The sequence below is a fragment of the Vespa crabro genome, chromosome 10 (assembly GCF_910589235.1).
Source record: "Vespa crabro chromosome 10, iyVesCrab1.2, whole genome shotgun sequence".
Classification (NCBI taxonomy): Eukaryota; Metazoa; Arthropoda; class Insecta; order Hymenoptera; family Vespidae; genus Vespa; species Vespa crabro.
This window is the reverse complement of record NC_060964.1, coordinates 3,756,489-3,777,201: the sequence shown is the minus strand read 5'-3', so window position 1 is coordinate 3,777,201 and position 20,713 is coordinate 3,756,489. Positions and strand designations below refer to the sequence as shown.

The 20,713-nt window shown below is 33.2% G+C and overlaps 2 protein-coding genes across 8 annotated transcripts; one reads left to right on the top strand and one right to left on the bottom strand.

Moving 5' to 3' along the window:
• Positions 1-1,853: 1,853 nt before the first annotated feature.
• LOC124427742 (dynein axonemal heavy chain 5) lies at positions 1,854-18,537 on the top strand. 2 transcript variants are annotated; one of them, XM_046971039.1, is made up of 34 exons: positions 1,854-1,943; positions 2,064-2,303; positions 2,388-2,545; positions 2,621-2,844; positions 2,930-3,207; positions 3,310-3,483; positions 3,560-3,789; positions 3,882-4,081; positions 4,147-4,370; positions 4,446-4,621; positions 4,700-4,882; positions 4,948-5,346; positions 5,411-5,661; positions 5,746-5,988; positions 6,072-6,235; positions 6,305-6,565; positions 6,632-6,860; positions 6,937-7,610; positions 7,689-8,494; positions 8,558-8,765; positions 8,834-9,220; positions 9,299-9,471; positions 9,540-9,906; positions 9,971-10,165; positions 10,236-10,374; positions 10,459-10,735; positions 10,813-11,254; positions 11,325-12,682; positions 12,758-16,335; positions 16,422-16,648; positions 16,725-17,036; positions 17,152-17,603; positions 17,729-18,023; positions 18,122-18,537. In XM_046971039.1, the coding sequence occupies exons 1-34, from the start codon at positions 1,854-1,856 to the stop codon at positions 18,506-18,508; spliced, it is 14,001 nt and encodes a 4,666-aa protein (XP_046826995.1). In that variant the 3' UTR covers positions 18,509-18,537. The 2 variants fall into 2 exon arrangements, with proteins under 2 accessions (XP_046826995.1, XP_046826994.1); XM_046971038.1 differs by having other exon boundaries at positions 5,737-5,988.
• A 143-nt stretch (positions 18,538-18,680) lies between these two features.
• LOC124427747 (RISC-loading complex subunit TARBP2-like) lies at positions 18,681-20,703 on the bottom strand. Of its 6 annotated transcripts, XM_046971043.1 has the most exons (4): positions 20,623-20,703; positions 20,457-20,531; positions 19,608-19,986; positions 18,682-19,521 (listed from the first exon to the last, which is right to left on the bottom strand). In XM_046971043.1, the coding sequence occupies exons 3-4, from the start codon at positions 19,950-19,952 to the stop codon at positions 18,862-18,864; spliced, it is 1,005 nt and encodes a 334-aa protein (XP_046826999.1). In that variant the 5' UTR covers positions 19,953-19,986; positions 20,457-20,531; positions 20,623-20,703; the 3' UTR covers positions 18,682-18,861. The 6 variants fall into 6 exon arrangements, with proteins under 6 accessions (XP_046827001.1, XP_046827000.1, XP_046827004.1 ...); XM_046971045.1 differs by lacking the exons at positions 20,457-20,531; positions 20,623-20,703 and adding an exon at positions 20,064-20,375 and having other exon boundaries at positions 18,681-19,521; positions 19,608-20,001; XM_046971044.1 differs by lacking the exons at positions 20,457-20,531; positions 20,623-20,703 and adding an exon at positions 20,064-20,375 and having other exon boundaries at positions 18,681-19,521.
• Between the last annotated feature and the right edge of the window lie 10 nt (positions 20,704-20,713).

Genomic DNA, 20,713 nt, shown 5'->3' with positions numbered 1-20,713 from the left:
AGAAGAATAAGAGTAAGTAAGAATGGGAGGAGGAGGAGAGGAAAGACAAAGGGGGAGAGATAGGGCAAGCAGTAAGGCTTAGATACGCAGTTAATGTCGCATTACGGTGCAAGTTGCATAAGGACGTGCATCGTTCGGACTATTTCTTCTACTTTGGAACGACGAAAAAAATTTTTGACATGACCGAAACCACGGAAGAAGCTAGAGTAAGCAATAATTAAGAATATATATAAGAAACTAAGAAAGTTAATAAATTAATTATGTTTCTTTTTAATTCGATATTAAAATAATTATCATTCAAATGATTTAATGATTTGTATTATATTACTATCAAGGAATTCATTTTAAGTAAAACTATTGCATGACTATATTAATTGAGTAACGAAATAGGATTTGTAACAGTTTTATAGAAATTAAATACTTATCTCGTGAACTTTAAACGTAACTTTTTTAACAAAACTTTTCGAATGAGTTTTGTTTACGAACTTTCATAGTGAATCCCCTTTCTTTAAACGTTATCTAAAAAAACAGGAACAAAGTGCTACATTTTAGTGCGATCGCATGCAACGAAGAGGATAATAAAGTTGAGATAGGTCAGCAATTTGCGTAGAGGAAATATATATTCACAAGTGTATTTACATGCTACAGATATGTACAAATCGTCGTTCAAAATTACACCCCCTCATACATAGGTTCATATGTTATTCAAAGGAAAATACTGTAGAATATTACGTGTTTCACGTACATATAACATGTGGCGTGAGTATATTATTCGATTTTAGTAACAGATAACTTTCTAATCCGAGTTATGCTTATTCGTGTAGTAGCTCGATTTATTTAATGCATTTGCTTTTGATTAAAATCGTGCATTTTAACGTTAGTTCGATATATATTATAACATCATAAAGGCACCAACAGTTATGTTTATAAATTAATCACGATTCATGTATTGTAGCACGCTTTATGTTTTACAAATAATAAATCATTTCTTTATGAAAGGAAAATTTATGACGATATATTAAATAGATGTAATATATGATTTGAAACTATACATTGATATAAAAACGTATGTATATTGACAAGAAATATATGCACTTTATTCTACTTTTAACGATAAATAATCTGTTTTAATAGCCTTTTTTTGATATTTCATAAACATAAAATTTGATAAAAAGTTTCATCGCACAATTTTTCTAATTCAGGAATTTGTTTATATTATAATACAATATAGAACCGATCCATTAAGAATTAATAGTTTTTATAAATGCAAACTACAGATAAACCTAAAATAAAACAATTTTATTTGACTTGATGGATAATCAAGATAAATGTAAACAAATTCATTAAAAAGCAAATTTTGACCGTTCCCTTCAAGATTTCGGGGAAAGATATATATTATTTTTAAGCTCAGATGTATATCATTTGGAGTAATGTTAAAACAATTTTATATTTTTACTAAGAAAGTATTAATAATAAGATATTCACTTTGTTAAAATGGAATGGATTTAATGAGAAAAAAAGTTAAAATATTTAAGCTCACCTATTTGTAAATATGAAAAATTATGATCAACCACATTTGCAAATAGTTCATTGTGTAAATTTAGCTGCGAGAAAAGACACGCTGTAATATCGACTAGTAAAAGTAGAATTGCGAGGAAATTCCCACGTAGAAGACACGAAGGATACGTGGAAGGGTGGTGCCAGACACGAAATAGTGGTACTGCTAACCCACCCATTCCTTCGAAACGTCGCCTATCCACGAGAACTTTCCGATTTCAGTCGTCACAATACCTACACCATTCTTAGCAGTGATACTCAAGCACGATCATCTATCGGTTCTTACTTATTTAAACATGTTCGTCCAAGGACCTGGTATGGTCCAAGAGAGATCAGACAATTCTGATGAGGAAAGCGAGGATGAATTTTCCGGTGACATTGTTCAGGTCGAATTAGCCGAATTTCAAATTCAAATCGAACAATTATTTATTTATTGATTTATTTATTCTGTATAATTAGAAGACCGATCTCAATTATTTTGACAATCCACGACTATTATTTTTCAGAAACGACGCGAAGAATGCGAGAGAAAGGCTAGGCGAGGAGAAATGGATCCTCGTTTGGAATTTGCTTTTCAACTTTTGATGGATGCGACACAGTTAACACGTCACGAGATAATGGACCATGTTTTCGAAGGCGATATGCTAGATGAAATCAATCAACTATTTTTACCTCACGCGAGGTCAACTCTCGTCTGGTTTTACCAAGAGGTCGTTGAAATGGAACCTTCGCGTCCACTCGATACGGTAAATTTATACTTTTTTTTATACGTATATTACTAATAATATACTAATTTTAATTATAATTAGTAATTAAAATTGATTTAATAGGTGCAAACGAAATCTACAGGTGCTCGAATCGTTGCAAATACGTCAATGTCGAAAGTAAAAGAATTACAAAAGGAAACAAAGGAAGCAACAAAAAAGAAACTTTTTTTAACCGACGGCTGGCAGGTTCCTTGTACAGGGATTTGTATTTACATGTTTCGGTATTTATTTTGTTTTTTCATATTAGTTAATGTTGCAAAAATTATATTCTACTTTTTTTATTCTTCATCCCTTAGAATTAATCTTTCAAAACAATTACCTGAAGAAGGATTTCAAAAGGATCTGTACACAGGCATTATAGATACTATGAAGATCGGCATCGTACCATCGATTCAACGTATTGTTGAAAATGTTTTTATGGAGGCATTGGCACACTCAGTTGGAGAAGGAGAAGATGATTGTCCAATGATAAAAACTCTTTTATTACCTGGTCTTAGATCATTTTGTAGCGCTTTAAGAGGTAATGAGCTCAGCTATCTTTATTTAGACAACTGCATAAATATTTTTTAAATATGAAATAAATATATTAATACTTTCTCTTAAAGTATGCGAAGATGTAGCTTTGGAAGGTAATATATTTGACGATGGTGAAAATATAATGATGAACGTCCATAATTTTGAGGAAGCAAAAGTTTTCATGTCTAAAGAAAATGCCGTAACTAAAGTTGAGGAAAGAGTAAAAGTATGGATAAAGAAATTAAAAGATTTCATGGCGGAGAGTAAGCAAGTTAAAAGAGAGAACGATAATTCCGGGCCGCAACAAGAATTGGAATATTGGAAACGAAGAGGAGCGCAATTTAGTCAACTTGTTTGTCGATTACAGGTTCCATATTAATTTTTCTTTTTGTTTTTCTTTTTTTTTTCTAAAGACTAATATCTTAACGTTTTATCTTTATTATGATAAACGAATTTATTTCGTTCTCAGGATCATGAAGTGCGTATGTCACTTTTATGCTTGCAAGTAGTTCGCTCGGCTTACATTAAAAATTGGGTCGACACCGAGGACGAAGTGACTTATTGTTACAACGAAGCAAAAGATAACGCGAAGTTTATTCAGGCCTTAGAAAAATGCTGTCACTGTTTATACCTCGACGATCCAGTAAGATGATCTTTCAAAAAAGATTCGATGATCGATTCTTTCCTTAGAAAGCATCGATTTTGATTAATTATTTCAGGTGAAAATGAAAGATTCTCTGATATCATTGCTGCAAACTGTAAGATTGATATACAGTGTATCCAAATTTTATAATACTTCGGAACGAACCAGTTCATTAATGATCAAAATTACTAATCAAATGATAGTAGCTTGTCGTGATTACGTCACGAAAAGAGGAAAAGAAACGATTTGGGGTCAGGACAGAATGGCTGTTAGATCGAGATTAAAACATTGCTTAAGATTGAACAAGTAATTATTTGATTTCTCATTCCAAAGAAATTTACTATTAAATCTTTAGTTTTTTTTTTTTTTTTAGAATAGCAATATATTCTTTGTTCAAGGTCGTATAGAGAAACATACAGATTGGTACGATGTTCACCGGCCGTAACGGAACAAGAATTTTCCTTTTCTGAAACTCACGTTTTTGGAAGATTTGATTCTTTCTGTGCGAGAATCAGAAAAATTCTTACAATGTTCGATCTCATCGAAGATTATCAAAATTTGTTCGAAAGACGAATGGAAGGATTATTACTAGGAGAATGTATGCTTATATTTCGATATAATTAAGATCAATTATTACAGATACAATTTTATTCATTTTTTTAGCTTTAGAAGATGCTATGAAAATTTTCGAAGAGTCTAAGCAAATAGCTACGAATAAATCTTATGATTATTTGGACCCAAGAAACTTTGAATTTGATACTGATTATGATGAGTTTATGGTGAAGACGGATAATTTGAAAGAAAATATTGGTGATATCATTGAGAAAAATTATGCCGATGTTTGGGAAACTCCACAAGGTATACGTTTTCTAACGCGATTCGAGAAGGTAAAGTATAATATTAGCTCGAATTTATGAATTTTTTATTTATCCATGATTAATGAGCACTTTATTCTACGTAAGGTTAGCAAAAAAATTCCATTGACGAAACTCGAAGAGAAATATAACATTGTGATCAAATATTGTGATAGAGAAATCGAAAGAATTTTGAAATTATTTAAAAAACAACGAGACGATCCACCATTGCCCAGACACATGCCTCCTATAGCTGGAAGAGTAACTTGGGCAAACTCATTAATGTAAGTCAATAAGAAGATAATTGCTACTGAACAAAGTTTAAATCATATATGACGCTTATCAAATTAAAAATCTCTCAGAGTACATCTAAACGAATTAACTACTTCTGTTACGAGTCATCCAGTTTTAAAAACGTTACCTCTTACTGGAGATTTAGAGAAGCGTTACGCACAAGCGCTCGTCGTCTTAAATCAATATCGATCGGATATTTCCGAAATTTGGACACATCAAAATTCATGGATTATCGAAGATTGCTTAAAACGGTAATTATAGATTCGATGAAGTTTGATTGCATAAAGGCTAATATTCATCCTTTTTCGAAATACAGATCATTGTTAGCGATCGATCAAAAAACAGGAAAGATCAAGGTCAATCTGGAAAGTCGTATCATACTTTTATTTCGTGAAGCTGATTGTCTTGCGAAATTAAACTTTAACATTCCTATAGTTGCACTGACGATATTGGCTAAACGTGATCATTTCACGATGGTCGCGAATTCTCTTCAGTTAGTAATAGAAGAATTTGTCACAACGGCTCAACGAGTGAAATTAGAAGTTAGGCCACTTCTTTTACCACATTTGGTCCATGTCGCGTCGTTATTCGAACCTGCTTTGACATTGTTAACATGGACGCAACCTGATTGGAAAGAATTTTGCCAAAACACAAGAGAACAAATCAAGATCTTTGACATACTTATAACTAGAATCCATGATGTATATTCTAATAGGTATTAAATAAGCCAAAGTAGTTGCATTTAAAAATTTATAAACTCTAACATATTTGTTTCATAGAATTCTGCACGTATTAGAAAGCATGCAAAAGATCACTTTACATTCTTTACCGACTTCCAATGATCCATGGACGATAGAGGAATTTATCGAAAAAACGGAAGAAATTTGTAGAATTGCCGCAATAGATTTATATCGTAAAAGTATGATGGTGGAAGAAGCAGTAGAAGAAGTTTTAGGTTTAGTTAAAAATGCCGCGGCTGATTTCAAACAGATTACTGAATCTAATCAATTTGATATATTAATCGAAGAAGGTTTGATACTTCCTATAGAATTTTTAATATTGTAAAAAAAATGGAAAAAAAATATGAAAGTTTTTTTTTTTTAAGAAAAAATAGAGAAGGATGCGGAACAAGGAGTGCAGCAACACGATTGGTCCATCGTGTGGGACTATTTCGATAACCCTCATCAATTAGTAACGATAGATGGTGGTTTACCAAAAGGAATGCAAGAAATGGTTGGAAATGCAATGTCTGAAATGAGAAGATACTATTCCAGGAAAGTCGTGGATGTGTTGATAAAGGTTACAAAAGCTTCTTTAGACGCTATAAGAAAACGATTTGTTCGAAATATAGACTTTGGTAAATAATTCGATAGATTAATAAGTACTAATAGAAAATTTCAATTGGAAATATGTTTTTCTTTTTATCATTCATGTTCATAGATTGTCCTCCGAATCCTGTGTTCCTATTACACGCCAATCTAATGATACCAACAGTTACAGTAAAACCAACTTTAAACGATGTACAAGAAATTTTATGCACAGCTGGAAAAATAATTACCGGCGTAGCAAAAGGTGTTTCACAATGGAATGTCAAAGGCAATAAGGTATTAAAAATATCACGATTCGAAATAGCTAGTAATTATTTATATAAAATTATTCATTCGATCGTATAGAATTGTTGGAAAGATTTACAATGGGGTATTAAAAGAAATATTACTGATGTAATAATGCGCGTGCAAGATGATGTTATGAAAAAGAAGGAAGAACAATCGGAAGATTTAAAAACTAGAAGACGCAGACTTTATAAAATAATTTCCGAAGAGAAACCGTTATTTATGATTCAGAAACGAAATTTTTATTCGATGGTTATAGAAAATAAAGATATCGTCAAGATATTATCGATGTTGAACAGTTGCACCCAAGAACTTAAACAGGTAAATCATTTGATCGATTACAAAAGTACCCAAACTTTTTTGTACAAAGTTCATGTACTTTTTTAGGATTTGTCAAATTTTTTCGAACGATGGGAACCTTATAAATTTCTATGGAAAAATGAACGAAATATGCGTGAACTTTTGCAAGTTTCCCTATCCGAATTCGAAAGCACTTTACGAAAACACGGTGAACTAGAAGATCTTTTAATCACCGAACCCGATATGATTCTTTTTGGAAGATCCATCGCAGTATCTACGGAAAGGTTGAAGTATGGACTTTATACGGAAATAAAGAGCAAGTTTACTAATCTTTTATCGTATAAGAATATTGTTCGTAATATTCATAACTTACAAAATCTTCTAAACTTCAGGTTCCACACACAAAATTGGTCAGGCCATGAAGAAGAAATATCGAAAAGAAATGGAATATGTTTATGCAGTAATAAATGAAATGGAACGTAAATTGGATCGACAAATACGTGATCTAGACGACGTACGTCTCATAATGGATACCTTAAAGAAAATTCGTGATCAGGAGGTCGACATGGAGCTTAAAATTGATCCGATCGAAGAAGCTTTTAATATAGTTACAAGATATGAGGTCCCTGTTGATACCGAGTGCTTAGAACAAGTTGATAATCTTCGATACACTTGGCAACAATTATTGGCACGTGCACAAGAAAGTCATGTTTTATTATTGAATCTCCAGCCTCAGTTTGAAGATGATTTGAGAAAGAATCTCGAAAAATTCCGTATAGACAATGAGGCTTATTGCGAAGAATATAGATCTTCGGGACCAATGCAACCTGGTTTAAGTCCTAGAGATGCTTCCGATAGACAAATACTTTTTCAAAATAGATTCGATGGAATGTGGAGAAAGTTACAAACGTATCAGAGCGGCGAAGAATTATTTGGATTGCCTATTACAGATTATCCAGAACTATCGCAAATTCGAAAGGAATTAAATTTGTTGCAAAAATTATATAAATTGTATAATGACGTTATCGATCGGGTCAGTAGTTATTACGATATACCTTGGGGTGAGGTAAGAATCATAATTAAGATTAAACTATTTATTTTTATCATCAATGTAAATTCAATTATATGTTTGTTCATTTAACAGGTAAATATCGAAGATATTAATAACGAATTGATGGAGTTTCAAAATCGATGCCGTAAATTACCGAAGGGTTTAAAAGAATGGCCTGCATTTTTTGCATTGAAAAAAACGATCGACGATTTTAACGACATGTGCCCGCTATTGGAATTAATGGCAAACAAAGCTATGAAACCACGTCATTGGCAGAGAATCGTCGAAGTAATGGATTACTCTTTTGATCTTGAAAATGAAAATTTTTGCTTGAAAAATATTCTTGAGGCGCCATTGTTGAAGTACAAGGAAGATATCGAAGACATTTGTATATCGGCGATGAAAGAAAAGGACATCGAAGCAAAATTAAGAACAGTAATAAACGAGTGGTCTTCTCACGAATTGACCTTTATGACCTTTAACAATCGAGGAGAATTATTACTCAGAGGAGATACTACTGCGGAAACAATAGGGCAGCTAGAAGACAGTTTGATGATTTTGGGTTCCTTGATGTCGAATAGATATAACGCACCCTTTCGCAAACAAATACAGCAATGGCTTGCAGACCTTTCGAATACAAACGAGATTCTTGAAAGATGGTTACTCGTCCAGAATATGTGGGTTTATCTTGAGGCTGTATTCGTGGGTGGAGATATAGCTAAGCAATTGCCGAAAGAGGCTAAAAGATTTAGTAAAATTGATAAGAGTTGGCAAAAAATTATGCAGAGGGCTCATGAAACTCCTGGTGTTGTCCCTTGCTGTGTAGGGGATGATTTATTAAAGCAACTTTTACCGCATTTGCAAGAACAGCTAGAACTTTGTCAAAAATCTCTTAGCGGGTAAATATAATATTAACGTGATTCTGATCTATGATGATAATTTACGATCATTTTTATTTGTAGATATTTAGAAAAAAAACGCATGATGTTTCCAAGATTTTTCTTCGTATCCGATCCAGCACTTTTGGAAATACTTGGTCAAGCATCGGATTCGCACACAATACAAAATCATTTGCTTTCGATTTTCGATAATACCAAATACGTTAAATTTCACGACATAGAATATAATAAAATGACTGCAATTATTTCCTCGGAAGGTGAAACGATAACTGTGAGTATTAAATTTATTCATAATTTAATTATCAAAGTATTTCAATAATTGAAGATTTAACTTTACAGTTGGAAAAAGGTGTACGAGCCGAAGGTTCTGTAGAGACATGGTTGATGCAGCTTTTACAAACATCTCAACAATCTTTACATTCCATTATTCGTCAAGCCTACTCGATGATAAATGATATTAGTTTTAATTTATTAAATTTTCTGGATAAAATGCCGGCACAAGTAGGAATATTGGGAATTCAAATGATTTGGACAAGAGACGCAGAGTTAGCTCTAGCACAAGCACGTGCGGACAAAAGAATCATGGGAGAAACAAATAATAGATTTCTAGATTTGTTGAATACTTTGATCGATCAGACTACGCGAGATCTCTCAAAGATCGATCGAACTAAGTTCGAAACGTTGATCACTATACACGTGCATCAACGTGATATTTTTGATATACTGGTGAATAAAATATAAAAAATATAAACCTATTGAAATTAAATCTAATTTATTTCCTTTAATATTAATATTTTATTATAGTGTCGCTTGAATGTACGTTCTGTAAATGATTTCGAATGGTTAAAGCAATGCAGATTTTATTTTAAAGAAGATATAGATAAAACTATGATATCCATAACAGATGTACAATTCGTATATCAAAATGAATATTTAGGATGTACCGAAAGACTCGTTATAACACCATTAACAGATAGGTATAACTTATTTAATAAATTCTATCCATTAATATATTTAAAATATTTCCTTTTTCGATATATCTCAGATGTTACATAACATTAGCACAAGCATTGTCTATGTCAATGGGAGGTTCACCTTGCGGACCTGCAGGAACTGGTAAAACTGAGACAGTCAAAGATATGGGAAAGACATTGGCAAAATATGTCGTGGTTTTCAATTGCTCCGATCAAATGGATTATAGAGGACTCGGCCGAATTTACAAAGGATTGGCTCAAAGTGGATCCTGGGGATGTTTCGACGAATTCAATAGAATCGAATTACCTGTCTTGTCTGTTGCCGCTCAGCAAGTTGCTGTTGTTCTAGCTGCTAAGAAAGAAAAAAAGAAGCAATTTGTATTCACGGATGGTGATCAAATAGATATGTGCCCTGAACTTGGAATATTTATTACAATGGTAGTATAACAGAATAAAAAGTACATCCTTCATGGTTTTATCATATACTTTGTTTTTTTTATAGAATCCTGGATATGCGGGTAGAAAAGAACTCCCAGAGAATTTAAAAATACAATTTCGTACCGTAGCCATGATGGTACCCGATAGACAAATAATTATACGAGTAAAATTGGCCAGCTGCGGATTCCTAGAAAATATTACTCTAGCTCGTAAATTTTATACTCTTTATAAGCTTTGCGAGGAACAACTTACCAAACAAGTAAATATTCTCAAAATTCTTTTGATAACCCATTGCTATTTCTACGTTAAAGGTATTCCTTTTTTTTAAGGTTCATTACGATTTCGGCTTAAGAAATATCTTATCCGTACTTAGAACGTTAGGTGCCGCAAAGAGGGTGAATTCCAAAGATTCGGAAAGTACAATTGTTATGCGTGTTCTCAGAGATATGAATCTTTCAAAGCTCATAGGTTCATATAACCAATAATTTAATTTTAATACAATTGTTATAATCTAAAAATAATTATACCACCAGTAAATAAATTTCTTTACAGACGAAGACGAGCCATTGTTTATATCATTGGTAGCAGATCTTTTTCCAAATCAAGTTTTAGAAAAAACTTCGTACCCAGAATTAGAGACAGCAATTAGTCAGCAAGTCAAAGAAGCTTCATTGATTTACCATCCACCATGGGTCTTAAAATTAATCCAACTTTATGAAACTCAAAGAGTACGACATGGTATTATGACACTCGGACCAACCGGTGCAGGAAAAACAACGTGTATACATATATTGATGAAAGCATTAACTCAATCTGGTGATTATCATAGGTAATTAATAAAAAGAATGTTTATTAATAAACACATATAGAAAGTATATTCAATCATGTTAATATTGTACTCGACAGAGAAATGAGGATGAATCCAAAGAGTATAACAGCCGCTCAAATGTTCGGTCGTTTAGATGTGGCTACGAATGATTGGACAGATGGAATTTTTTCAGCACTTTGGCGCAAAACTTTGAAATTGAAAAAAGGCGAACATGTATGGATGGTTCTTGATGGACCAGTCGATAGTATATGGATCGAAAATTTAAATTCCGTATTAGACGATAACAAAACCTTAACGCTTGCCAATGGCGATCGTTTAGCAATGGCACCTACATGTAAAATTATTTTCGAACCACAGGACATCGACAATGCTAGTCCTGCAACAGTTTCTCGTAATGGTATGGTGTATATGAGTTCCTCAGGATTAGATTGGAATCCAGTAGTTACAGCATGGCTCAAACGTCGATCGCCACTTGAAAGAGAAATTTTAGAACAGTGTTTTACCGATTCTTTCATTCAGGTATATCTTCAAATATAACAAATCAAGTTTCCTTAAAAGAATAAATATAATTCTTATTTCACTTATATAGGTATATTCTTGGTCTACTCAAACGCTTTTATTAGCTATCAATGTCCTACAAAGTAATATCGTTCAGCAAATGCTCTCTATACTCGAAGGATTAATACCACCTGAAATATTGGCGGAAGATGGGGAAGATGATGATAACGAAAGAGATAGATATCAACCTATAACTTCGGAACATCTAAAACGTCTCTACATTTTTGCTTTAATCTGGGGTATGGGAGCACTTTTGGAAACAGCCGATAGATTAAAATATGACGTATATTTGAAAGAGAACTTTAAAAGTTGGGATCTCCCAAACTCAGCAAACTATCCCGATGCAAAGGTCTTTGATTTTTTTGTCACCGAAAAAGGCAAATGGGATACTTGGAAGAGTATGGTAACGAATTATGTGTATCCCGAATATTCGACACCTGATTATAGTAACGTACTCGTGCCAATTCCCGATAATGTACGTATTCAATATCTAATCGATTTGATTGGCCGTCAAGATAAGGCCGTTTTATTAATAGGTGAACAAGGATCTGCTAAAACAGTTATGATGAAATCATATATGAAAAAAGCTAACTCTGATACAACCTTAAATAGATCCTTCAATTTTAGTTCAGCGACTAGCCCATGCCAATTTCAGAAAACTATCGAAAGTTATGTTGAAAAACGTATGGGAAATACGTTTGGACCGCCAGGTGGTAAGAAAATGTTGATATTCATCGATGACATAAATTTGCCGCAAATAAACGAATGGGGTGATCAAATCACTAACGAAATTGTACGACAGACTATGGATATGAAGGGTTTCTATTCTCTCGAAAAACCTGGCGATTTCACCACTATCGTTGACGTAACATTTCTAGCGGCTATGTGTCAACCTGGCGGAGGAAGGAATGATATACCTTCGAGATTGAAACGACAATTTTCCATTTTCAACTGTACCTTACCCAGCAACGAATCGATCGATCATATTTTCAGTATACTCGGAGAGGGACATTACAATGCGAAAAGAGGCTTCTCTGATGAAATTAGAAATCTTATTAAAAAAATGGTTCCGTTGACTCGAATTTTATGGGAAAGAACGCGAGTAAAGTTATTACCTACTCCAGCTAAATTTCATTACGTTTTCAGCCTTCGAGATTTATCACGAATTTGGCAAGGAATAGTTGGTACTTTATCTACGGTAATAAATACAGAAAGCATATTAATGTCACTCTGGAAACACGAATGTATGCGGGTTTTTAGTGATAGATTTACAATGCAATCGGACAAGAAGTGGTTCGAGGAACAAGTTGTTCAGGTTGTAAAAGATATTTTAGGCGATGATTATGTCGACATGACGAAGCCAAATCCAGCATTTGTAGATTTCATGAGGTAATTCTCTAATTATTAAACACAGAACGGAAGAGTACTATAATACGAAATTCTTGACATTAATTTTTATGTCAGGGACGCACCTGAACCTACTGGCGAGGAAAGCGAGGACGCTGATGTAGAATTACCAAAGGTATATGAACCTGTTTACGATGAGCAAGTATTACGAGACAGATTGGAGATGTTTCTGACACAATTTAATGAAATGCAACGAGGTGCCGGTATGGATCTTGTATTTTTCCCCGACGCAATGTTACACCTAGTAAAAATCTCTAGAGTGATAAGACATCCAAAGGGAAATGTCATGTTAGTAGGGGTGGGTGGCTCGGGTAAACAAAGTCTCACCAAGTTATCCTCTTTCATTGCTGGTTATAAAATCTTCCAAATCACATTAACAAGATCCTACAACGTAGCAAACTTTTTGGAAGATTTGAAATTTCTTTATCGATCTTGCGGTGCTCAAGGAAAAGGTACCACTTTTATCTTTACCGATCTGGATATCAAAGAGGAAGGATTTTTAGAATATTTGAACAATATTTTGAGCTCTGGTGTAATCAGCAATTTATTTACGCGGGATGAGCAAGCAGAGATCATATCGGAATTGACACCTATCCTGAAACGTGAGAATCCTAAAAAAACTATCAATAACGAGCTAACAATGGAGTTCTTTCTGCAAAGAACCTGTCAAAATCTACACGTTGTCTTCTGTTTCTCACCGGTGGGAGAGAAATTTCGAAATCGAGCTCAACGCTTTCCAGCATTAATATCCGGTTGTACAATAGACTGGTTCCAACCGTGGCCTAAAAATGCACTCGTTTTAGTTGCCCAACATTTTCTCCACGATTTTGAAATTGCTTGTACAAATGAAGTTAAAATCGAACTCGTGAACGCTCTTGGTTCTATACAAGATATCGTAGCTAAAACTTCGATGGAGTATTTTCAGCGATTTCGACGAGCGACGCACGTAACACCGAAATCTTATCTTAATTTTATTGGAGGTTACAAAAATATTTATCGTAACAAGCAGCATGAGCTAGGAGAAGGTGCGAAAAGAATGGACACCGGTTTGGCTAAGCTTGAAGAAGCTTCTATATCCGTCGAAATTTTAAAAAAAGATTTAGCTTTAATGGAAAGGGAATTGGTACAGGCATCAGAAAAAGCGGAAACGGTTTTACTAGAAGTAACGGAAAGAGCGATGCATGCGGAAGCTTTTAAAAATCAGGTACAAAAAGTAAAAGAAAAAGCAGAACAATTAGTGGAATGCATAGCCGAAGAAAAGGCATTAGCAGAGGAAAAGCTCGAAGCTGCGAAGCCTGCTTTAGAGGAAGCGGAAGCTGCCTTGAATACCATCAAACCTGCTCATATAGCAACCGTTCGAAAACTTGGAAGGCCACCCCATCTTATAATGAGAATAATGGATTGCGTATTGATTCTATTTCAACGTAAGATAGGTTCAGTCGTACCAGATTCCACGACGCAATGTCCTAAACCTTCATGGGCGGAATCCTTGAAGCTAATGGCTAGTACTACATTCCTCTTGCAATTACAAAATTATCCAAAGGATATAATCAACAACGAGATGGTCGAACTGCTGCAACCTTATTTCAAGATGGAAGATTATAATATGGAAACAGCCAGACGAGTTTGTGGCGACGTGGCAGGGTTATTATCATGGACCAAAGCCATGGCGTTTTTCCATTCTGTGAATAAAGAAGTTCTTCCATTAAAAGCTAATCTAGCTTTACAAGAGGCAAGATTGAAAGTAGCTATGGAGGATTTGACAAATGCCGAGAGAGAATTGTCGGAAAGAGAGATGGCTCTTCAAACTGTAAAAGAACAATACGATGCCGCGGTCTCGGAAAAACAAAGATTAACCGATGCTGCTAATATATGCCTCAGAAAAATGACAGCAGCGACGGCTCTCATTAATGGATTAGGAGGTGAGAAGATTCGATGGACTGAACAGAGTAAAGACTTTAAGCTTCAATTAGGACGTTTAGTCGGTGATGTTTTATTAGCGACAGGTTTCTTATCATACTGCGGTCCTTATAATCAACAATATAGAAGTAACTTAGTAATTGCTTGGATGGATATCTTAAAGACTAAAGTCATTCCATTTACGAAACATTTGAGTATAACCCACATGTTGGTCGATACCGCAACTATGTCAGAATGGACACTTCAAGGTTTGCCGAACGATGAACTATCCGTACAAAACGCATTAATCGTTACGAAATCCACATCTTATCCTTTATTAGTGGATCCTCAAAACCAAGGTAAAATGTGGATTAAAAACAAAGAATGTTCCAATGAATTGCAAATCACTTCTTTAAATCATAAGTATTTCCGGACACATTTGGAAGATAGTTTGTCGTTAGGCAGACCTTTACTGATCGAAGATGTAGCGGAAGAACTTGATCCTGTTCTTGACAACGTGCTTGAGAAAAACTTCATTAAATCGGGTTCCATAGAAAAAGTCATTGTTGGAGACAAAGAGTGTGATGTAATGCCTGGTTTCATGCTTTACATTACAACCAAGTTGCCAAATCCTGCATATAGTCCCGAGATATCAGCGAAAACGTCTATAATAGATTTTACTGTGACAATGTTGGGTTTAGAAGATCAATTGTTGGGTCGAGTTATACTTATGGAGAAAGCTGATTTAGAAGCTGAAAGAGTAACTCTGTTTGAATCTGTCATGACAAATCAGCGTTCCATGAAAGAACTCGAGAGTACTTTACTACATAGACTCACATCCTCAGTAGGATCTTTGGTGGACGACGAAGAATTGATAGGAGTACTTCAAGAGACTAAATCCACAGCAGAATCGGTAAAGGAAAAATTGAAAGTATCGGTTCTAACCGAAAAGAAAATTACATTAGCTCGAGAAGAATTTCGGGCGGTTGCATCTAGGGGATCCATCTTATACTTTTTAATCGTAGAAATGAGTAACGTTAACGTGATGTATCAAAATTCTTTAAAGCAATTCTTAACTATATTCGACAATTCTATAACGAGATCGGTCAAAAGTTCTATCACAGCGGAAAGAATAAATACGATACTACGGCATCTCACATATGAAGTATGGGCTTTCACATTGAGAAGTCTTTACGAAAGACATAAATCTTTATTCACATTAATGTTAGCCATGAAAATTGATTGCCATTATGGTATGATCAGTCATACGGAATTCAATGCATTTATAAAAGGTGGTGCGTCCTTAGATCTCAATGCGGTTACTCCAAAACCATTCAAATGGATTCTTGATATAACGTGGCTTAATTTGGTTGAAATTAGCAAACTAGATAGCTTTTCAGAAATTTTAACAAAAATCGAATTAAACGAGAAAGAATGGCGCATTTGGTATGAAAAAGAAAAACCGGAAGAAGAAGAATTGCCATGCAGCTATCAAAAAAGTTTAGACGTTTTTAGGAAATTATTACTTATCAGATCTTGGAGTCCGGATAGAACTTTATCTCAAGCAAAAAAATACGTTGTTGAATCCTTGGGCAAAGAATATGGAGAAGCAAAAATCTTGGATTTAGAAATAACTTGGTTGGAATCGGAGGTCCGAACGCCTTTAATATGTTTATTATCGATTGGTTCAGATCCTAGCCCACAAATTACAGCACTAGCCAAGCAGAAATCCATTCGTAATTATATTCGTATTGATAACCATGTAATATAATTCGGATATATTTATCTACTTATTTCTTTATTTTTTTTTTTTTTTCTTTAGAATTAAAATCAGTGTCTATGGGTCAAGGACAAGAATTCCATGCACGGCGAATGATCACGGATGCAATGAATACAGGTGGTTGGGTTCTTTTGCAGAATATTCACTTATCTTTATCATTCTGCACAGAAGTAATGGATGCACTCGTTGAAACAGATATCGTTCATGAAGCCTTCAGATTATGGATGACTACAGAAGTGCATCCACAATTCCCTATTGGTCTATTACAGGTTTATACTGAAAGCAACAAATATTTAATTATTTCGATATTATATTATAGAAGATATTATAGCGATGTGGTTTTAGATGGCAATCAAATTCACTAACGAACCACCCCAAGGTATCAGAGCTAGCTTAAAGAGAACTTATCAAAATGTAACACAGGATACATTGGATTATAGTACGCAATCACAATGGCCACCATTATTATATGCTGTAGCATTTTTACATACGGTTGTACAAGAACGTAGAAAGTTTGGTCCACTTGGTTGGAATATACCTTACGAATTTAATCAAGCAGATTTCGCAGCCTCAATACAATTTATTCAAAATCATCTTGATGATATGGATCCCAAGAAAGGTGTATCCTGGCCCACAGTCTGTTACATGCTCGGAGAGGTATGATAGATATGATAGACACATAGCAAGAACAATGTTCCTCGCTTGCTCTTAACGACATTAATTCGAAAAAAAATGTACAGTGTATTATTTAACAATGTAAAACTTTCAACAGGTTCAATATGGTGGTAGAGTTACAGATGATTTTGATAAGCGTTTATTAACAACTTTCACTCATGTATGGTTCTGTGATGTTCTTTTACGTCCTGGATTCGAATTCTATCGTGGCTATAAAGTACCACAAACTCGAAATCTTCAGGCATACGTAGATTACATTGACAATCTTCCAACGACTGACAATCCAGAAGTATTTGGATTGCATCCAAATGCAGATATCACTTATCAAATTAATACGGCTAAGGGAATTTTGGATACTATTCTCAGTGTACAACCAAAGGAAGGTGGTGCACAAGGTGGTGAAACTAGAGAAACCATCGTTTACAAATTAGCAAACGATATGCTATCCAAGTTACCAAAACAATATAATTCTTTTGAAGTAAAAGAAGCACTCCACAGAATGGGAGCATTATTACCAATGAATATTTTCTTAAGGCAAGAAATAGATAGGTAAATTTCACTTTTGATATCCTTTTAGTAACGTGCAAATTTAAATTGTTTTATCCATTGTATTCAATGATATCATATCGATATAATCATTTGTTATATTTTATAAATGAATTTTATCTTTCAAGAATCACAAGAGTCATCAAAGAAGTTTACAGTACATTAACGAATTTAAAGTTAGCAATCGAAGGTACTATTGTAATGAGTCAGGGATTACGTAAATCATTGGATTCTATGTATGATGCCCGTATACCAGAAAAATGGTTGAAAATTTCTTGGGAATCAGCTACTTTAGGATTTTGGTATACGGAACTTTTGGAAAGAGATCATCAATTTAGACATTGGTGTACTCATGGAAGATCTAAAGTCTTTTGGATGACAGGTTTCTTTAATCCTCAAGGATTTTTAACAGCGATGAGACAAGTACGTATGTTTAATATAAATATAATTAATATAATATATATTATATACTAATATAAATATAATTTTTTCTGTTTTTCTAAAAATATTACACAATTTAGGAAGTCACTAGAGCACACAAAGGTTGGGCTTTAGATTCTGTAGTATTACAAAATCTTATAACGCGTTTTAATAAAGAAGATATTAAAGAACAACCTCAAGAAGGAGTTTATGTACATGGATTATTTTTAGAGGGTGCGTCTCTTGATCGTAGGACTGGAAAACTTATAGAGAGTAAACCGAAGGTTTTATATGAACAAATGCCCGTAATTTACATATATGCAATTAATACAACTGCTGGTAAAGATCCAAAACTTTACGAATGCCCTATATATAGAAAACCTCAAAGAACTGATCAAAAATATGTTGGTTCCATCGATTTTCAGACTGATCATAATCCCCGTCATTGGACTTTACGTGGCGTAGCATTGTTATGTGACATTAAGTAAATAAAATTAATAAAAATATTTATATACGTGATCAAATGTGATTTAATCTTTATAAACATTTTTATTATTTTAAATACAATAGTTAATTGTAATAGCTAACAAAAAATTATTAGAAAATAATCATGTTTTTACAATATTTAAAATTAATATCGAAGTTCTATTTTACAGAAATTTAAGAAATGAAGTGTTAACTTAATAATATCTCTATGCTAACTCTATAATAACTATAATATCTCTGAGTTAACTACTTTGTTTTTTTCGATTTTTAAACATCTTTTAGCAAGTAGAAAATATATAAATTTCAGTTTGTTATGTTCTACTAGTATATAAAGCATATATACATACAAAACATGTTATTTTAAGAGTAATATAATCGAATCTATTAAATTAAGAACTGCTTTATATTCAGCTTCTTTTTTAGTTGTCCCTGAACTACATTGTACAATAGACGGAGAAGTATCAGTTTCTATACTAACAACAAAAATATCTGGATTTATAGAATTTAACAATGTTATGGTCACTTGTATAGCTAATGGTGTCAAAATTTCTTGTAATCTATATAAAATAGTGTTTACCATATTGTAATCACTTGTATCATGTCTAATTGACTGTAAATTTGTTAATAATTCTTGGCGTATCGTCATAAAAGAATTTTTCAATTTTATATGATAGTCAGAAATTTTAAGACCTAAATTTACTTTCTTAGATGAAAACCTATTTAACTGAGGATAACGTGCTTCAGCAATAGAATTGCTTATCATATCATTTATTTTAAGTTGGCTTTGTTCATCATTATCCAAAAATTCTGGATAATTAACAGAAACAAGCTCTTTTATACGATTTAACATTTTTTTAGCTGCCTCATGTTTTGCTTGTTTTTTTGTAGTAGCAATTCCTTCTTCTTTAAATGTTGAAAGTACACATTGATAAGTAAAAATTCTTGCATGTGGTGGACCTTCATCATTGATAGGTATATACTCTGGTTCCTGCAAATTATTTTCTGCACACAATGTCTGTAAAATATAAAAGATTTATAATGATTATGCATTATATATTTTTATAATTAATACTGACTCAAATATTAAAAGTAAAGAAATACCTGTAAAGCACCTATTGCATTTACAAAAGGCTCATTTGGTGGAATTCTTGGAGAAGCTGGTATAACTGTTGGTATACATGTTTTTATGGGAGATTGTGCTGGGGAAGCTGGTAGTTGAGGATAAGCTCTATGAGCTGCTATTTTCTCAAGCATAGCTTTTGCAGCCTCATGTTTTGCATCTTTTTTACTACGTCCAGTACCTGTTGCACTAAGTCCTTCACAAGTAACACGATAAGTGAAAGTATTCACGTGTGTGCCTCCACCATCATGTATTAATTCATAATTTGGTATCATTTGCATTTTCACCATCATTTCTTGTAGTATTGAAACAGGTGTCTTACTCATACTGATTGACTAATGATCTTCATAACATTAAAATCTAAAATACAAGTTGCTTCAAATTAATCAAATAATATAGACGTCTTATATATTTTCAATAAATATTTTTCGATATACTTAATTAAAGATTCGTCGACAAGGAAGGATGCATAAAAAAGAATGTTATTATTTAACTTCATTTAAAAATTGAATATTTTACCTGTTAACCAGGAAAAAAAACTACGATTGAACAGCAAATATAAATGAACTGGTTAAGATATAGATAAAAATTTTGGATAAACCGTTAAATAAAGAATTGGGAAATATGTTTTTTTTTTCAATTGCAGCACTAACAAATTATCTATATATTAATTTGTCAGAAGAAAAAAGAAATTATTGTGATAAATTACTTTTGTCTTCACTGGTTAACAGGTTAAAATTATAAATATTTACAAATTATATAAATATAGTCTTACTAATACTATTTAATACCAACTTGAGCTTTTTGTTACCAACAATAATTTTACTTACCCATCATTGTATAGTAACTGTATCGCCCACCAGTAACTTTAATTACCCATCAAAATTTCATGTATTAATTTATTACTACAACATATTGATTATATTAGTATTTATTTTAGTAAAAAAGGTTAAAAAAGTAATAATTGATATGACATAAAAAATTATCAAATATTACACTTTATCAGCTGAACAGTAGACGTCTGTATCCTAACTGTGTTTACAACTGCATACGTATTTGCGAATGGCGCTGTATAATAGAGAAGTCG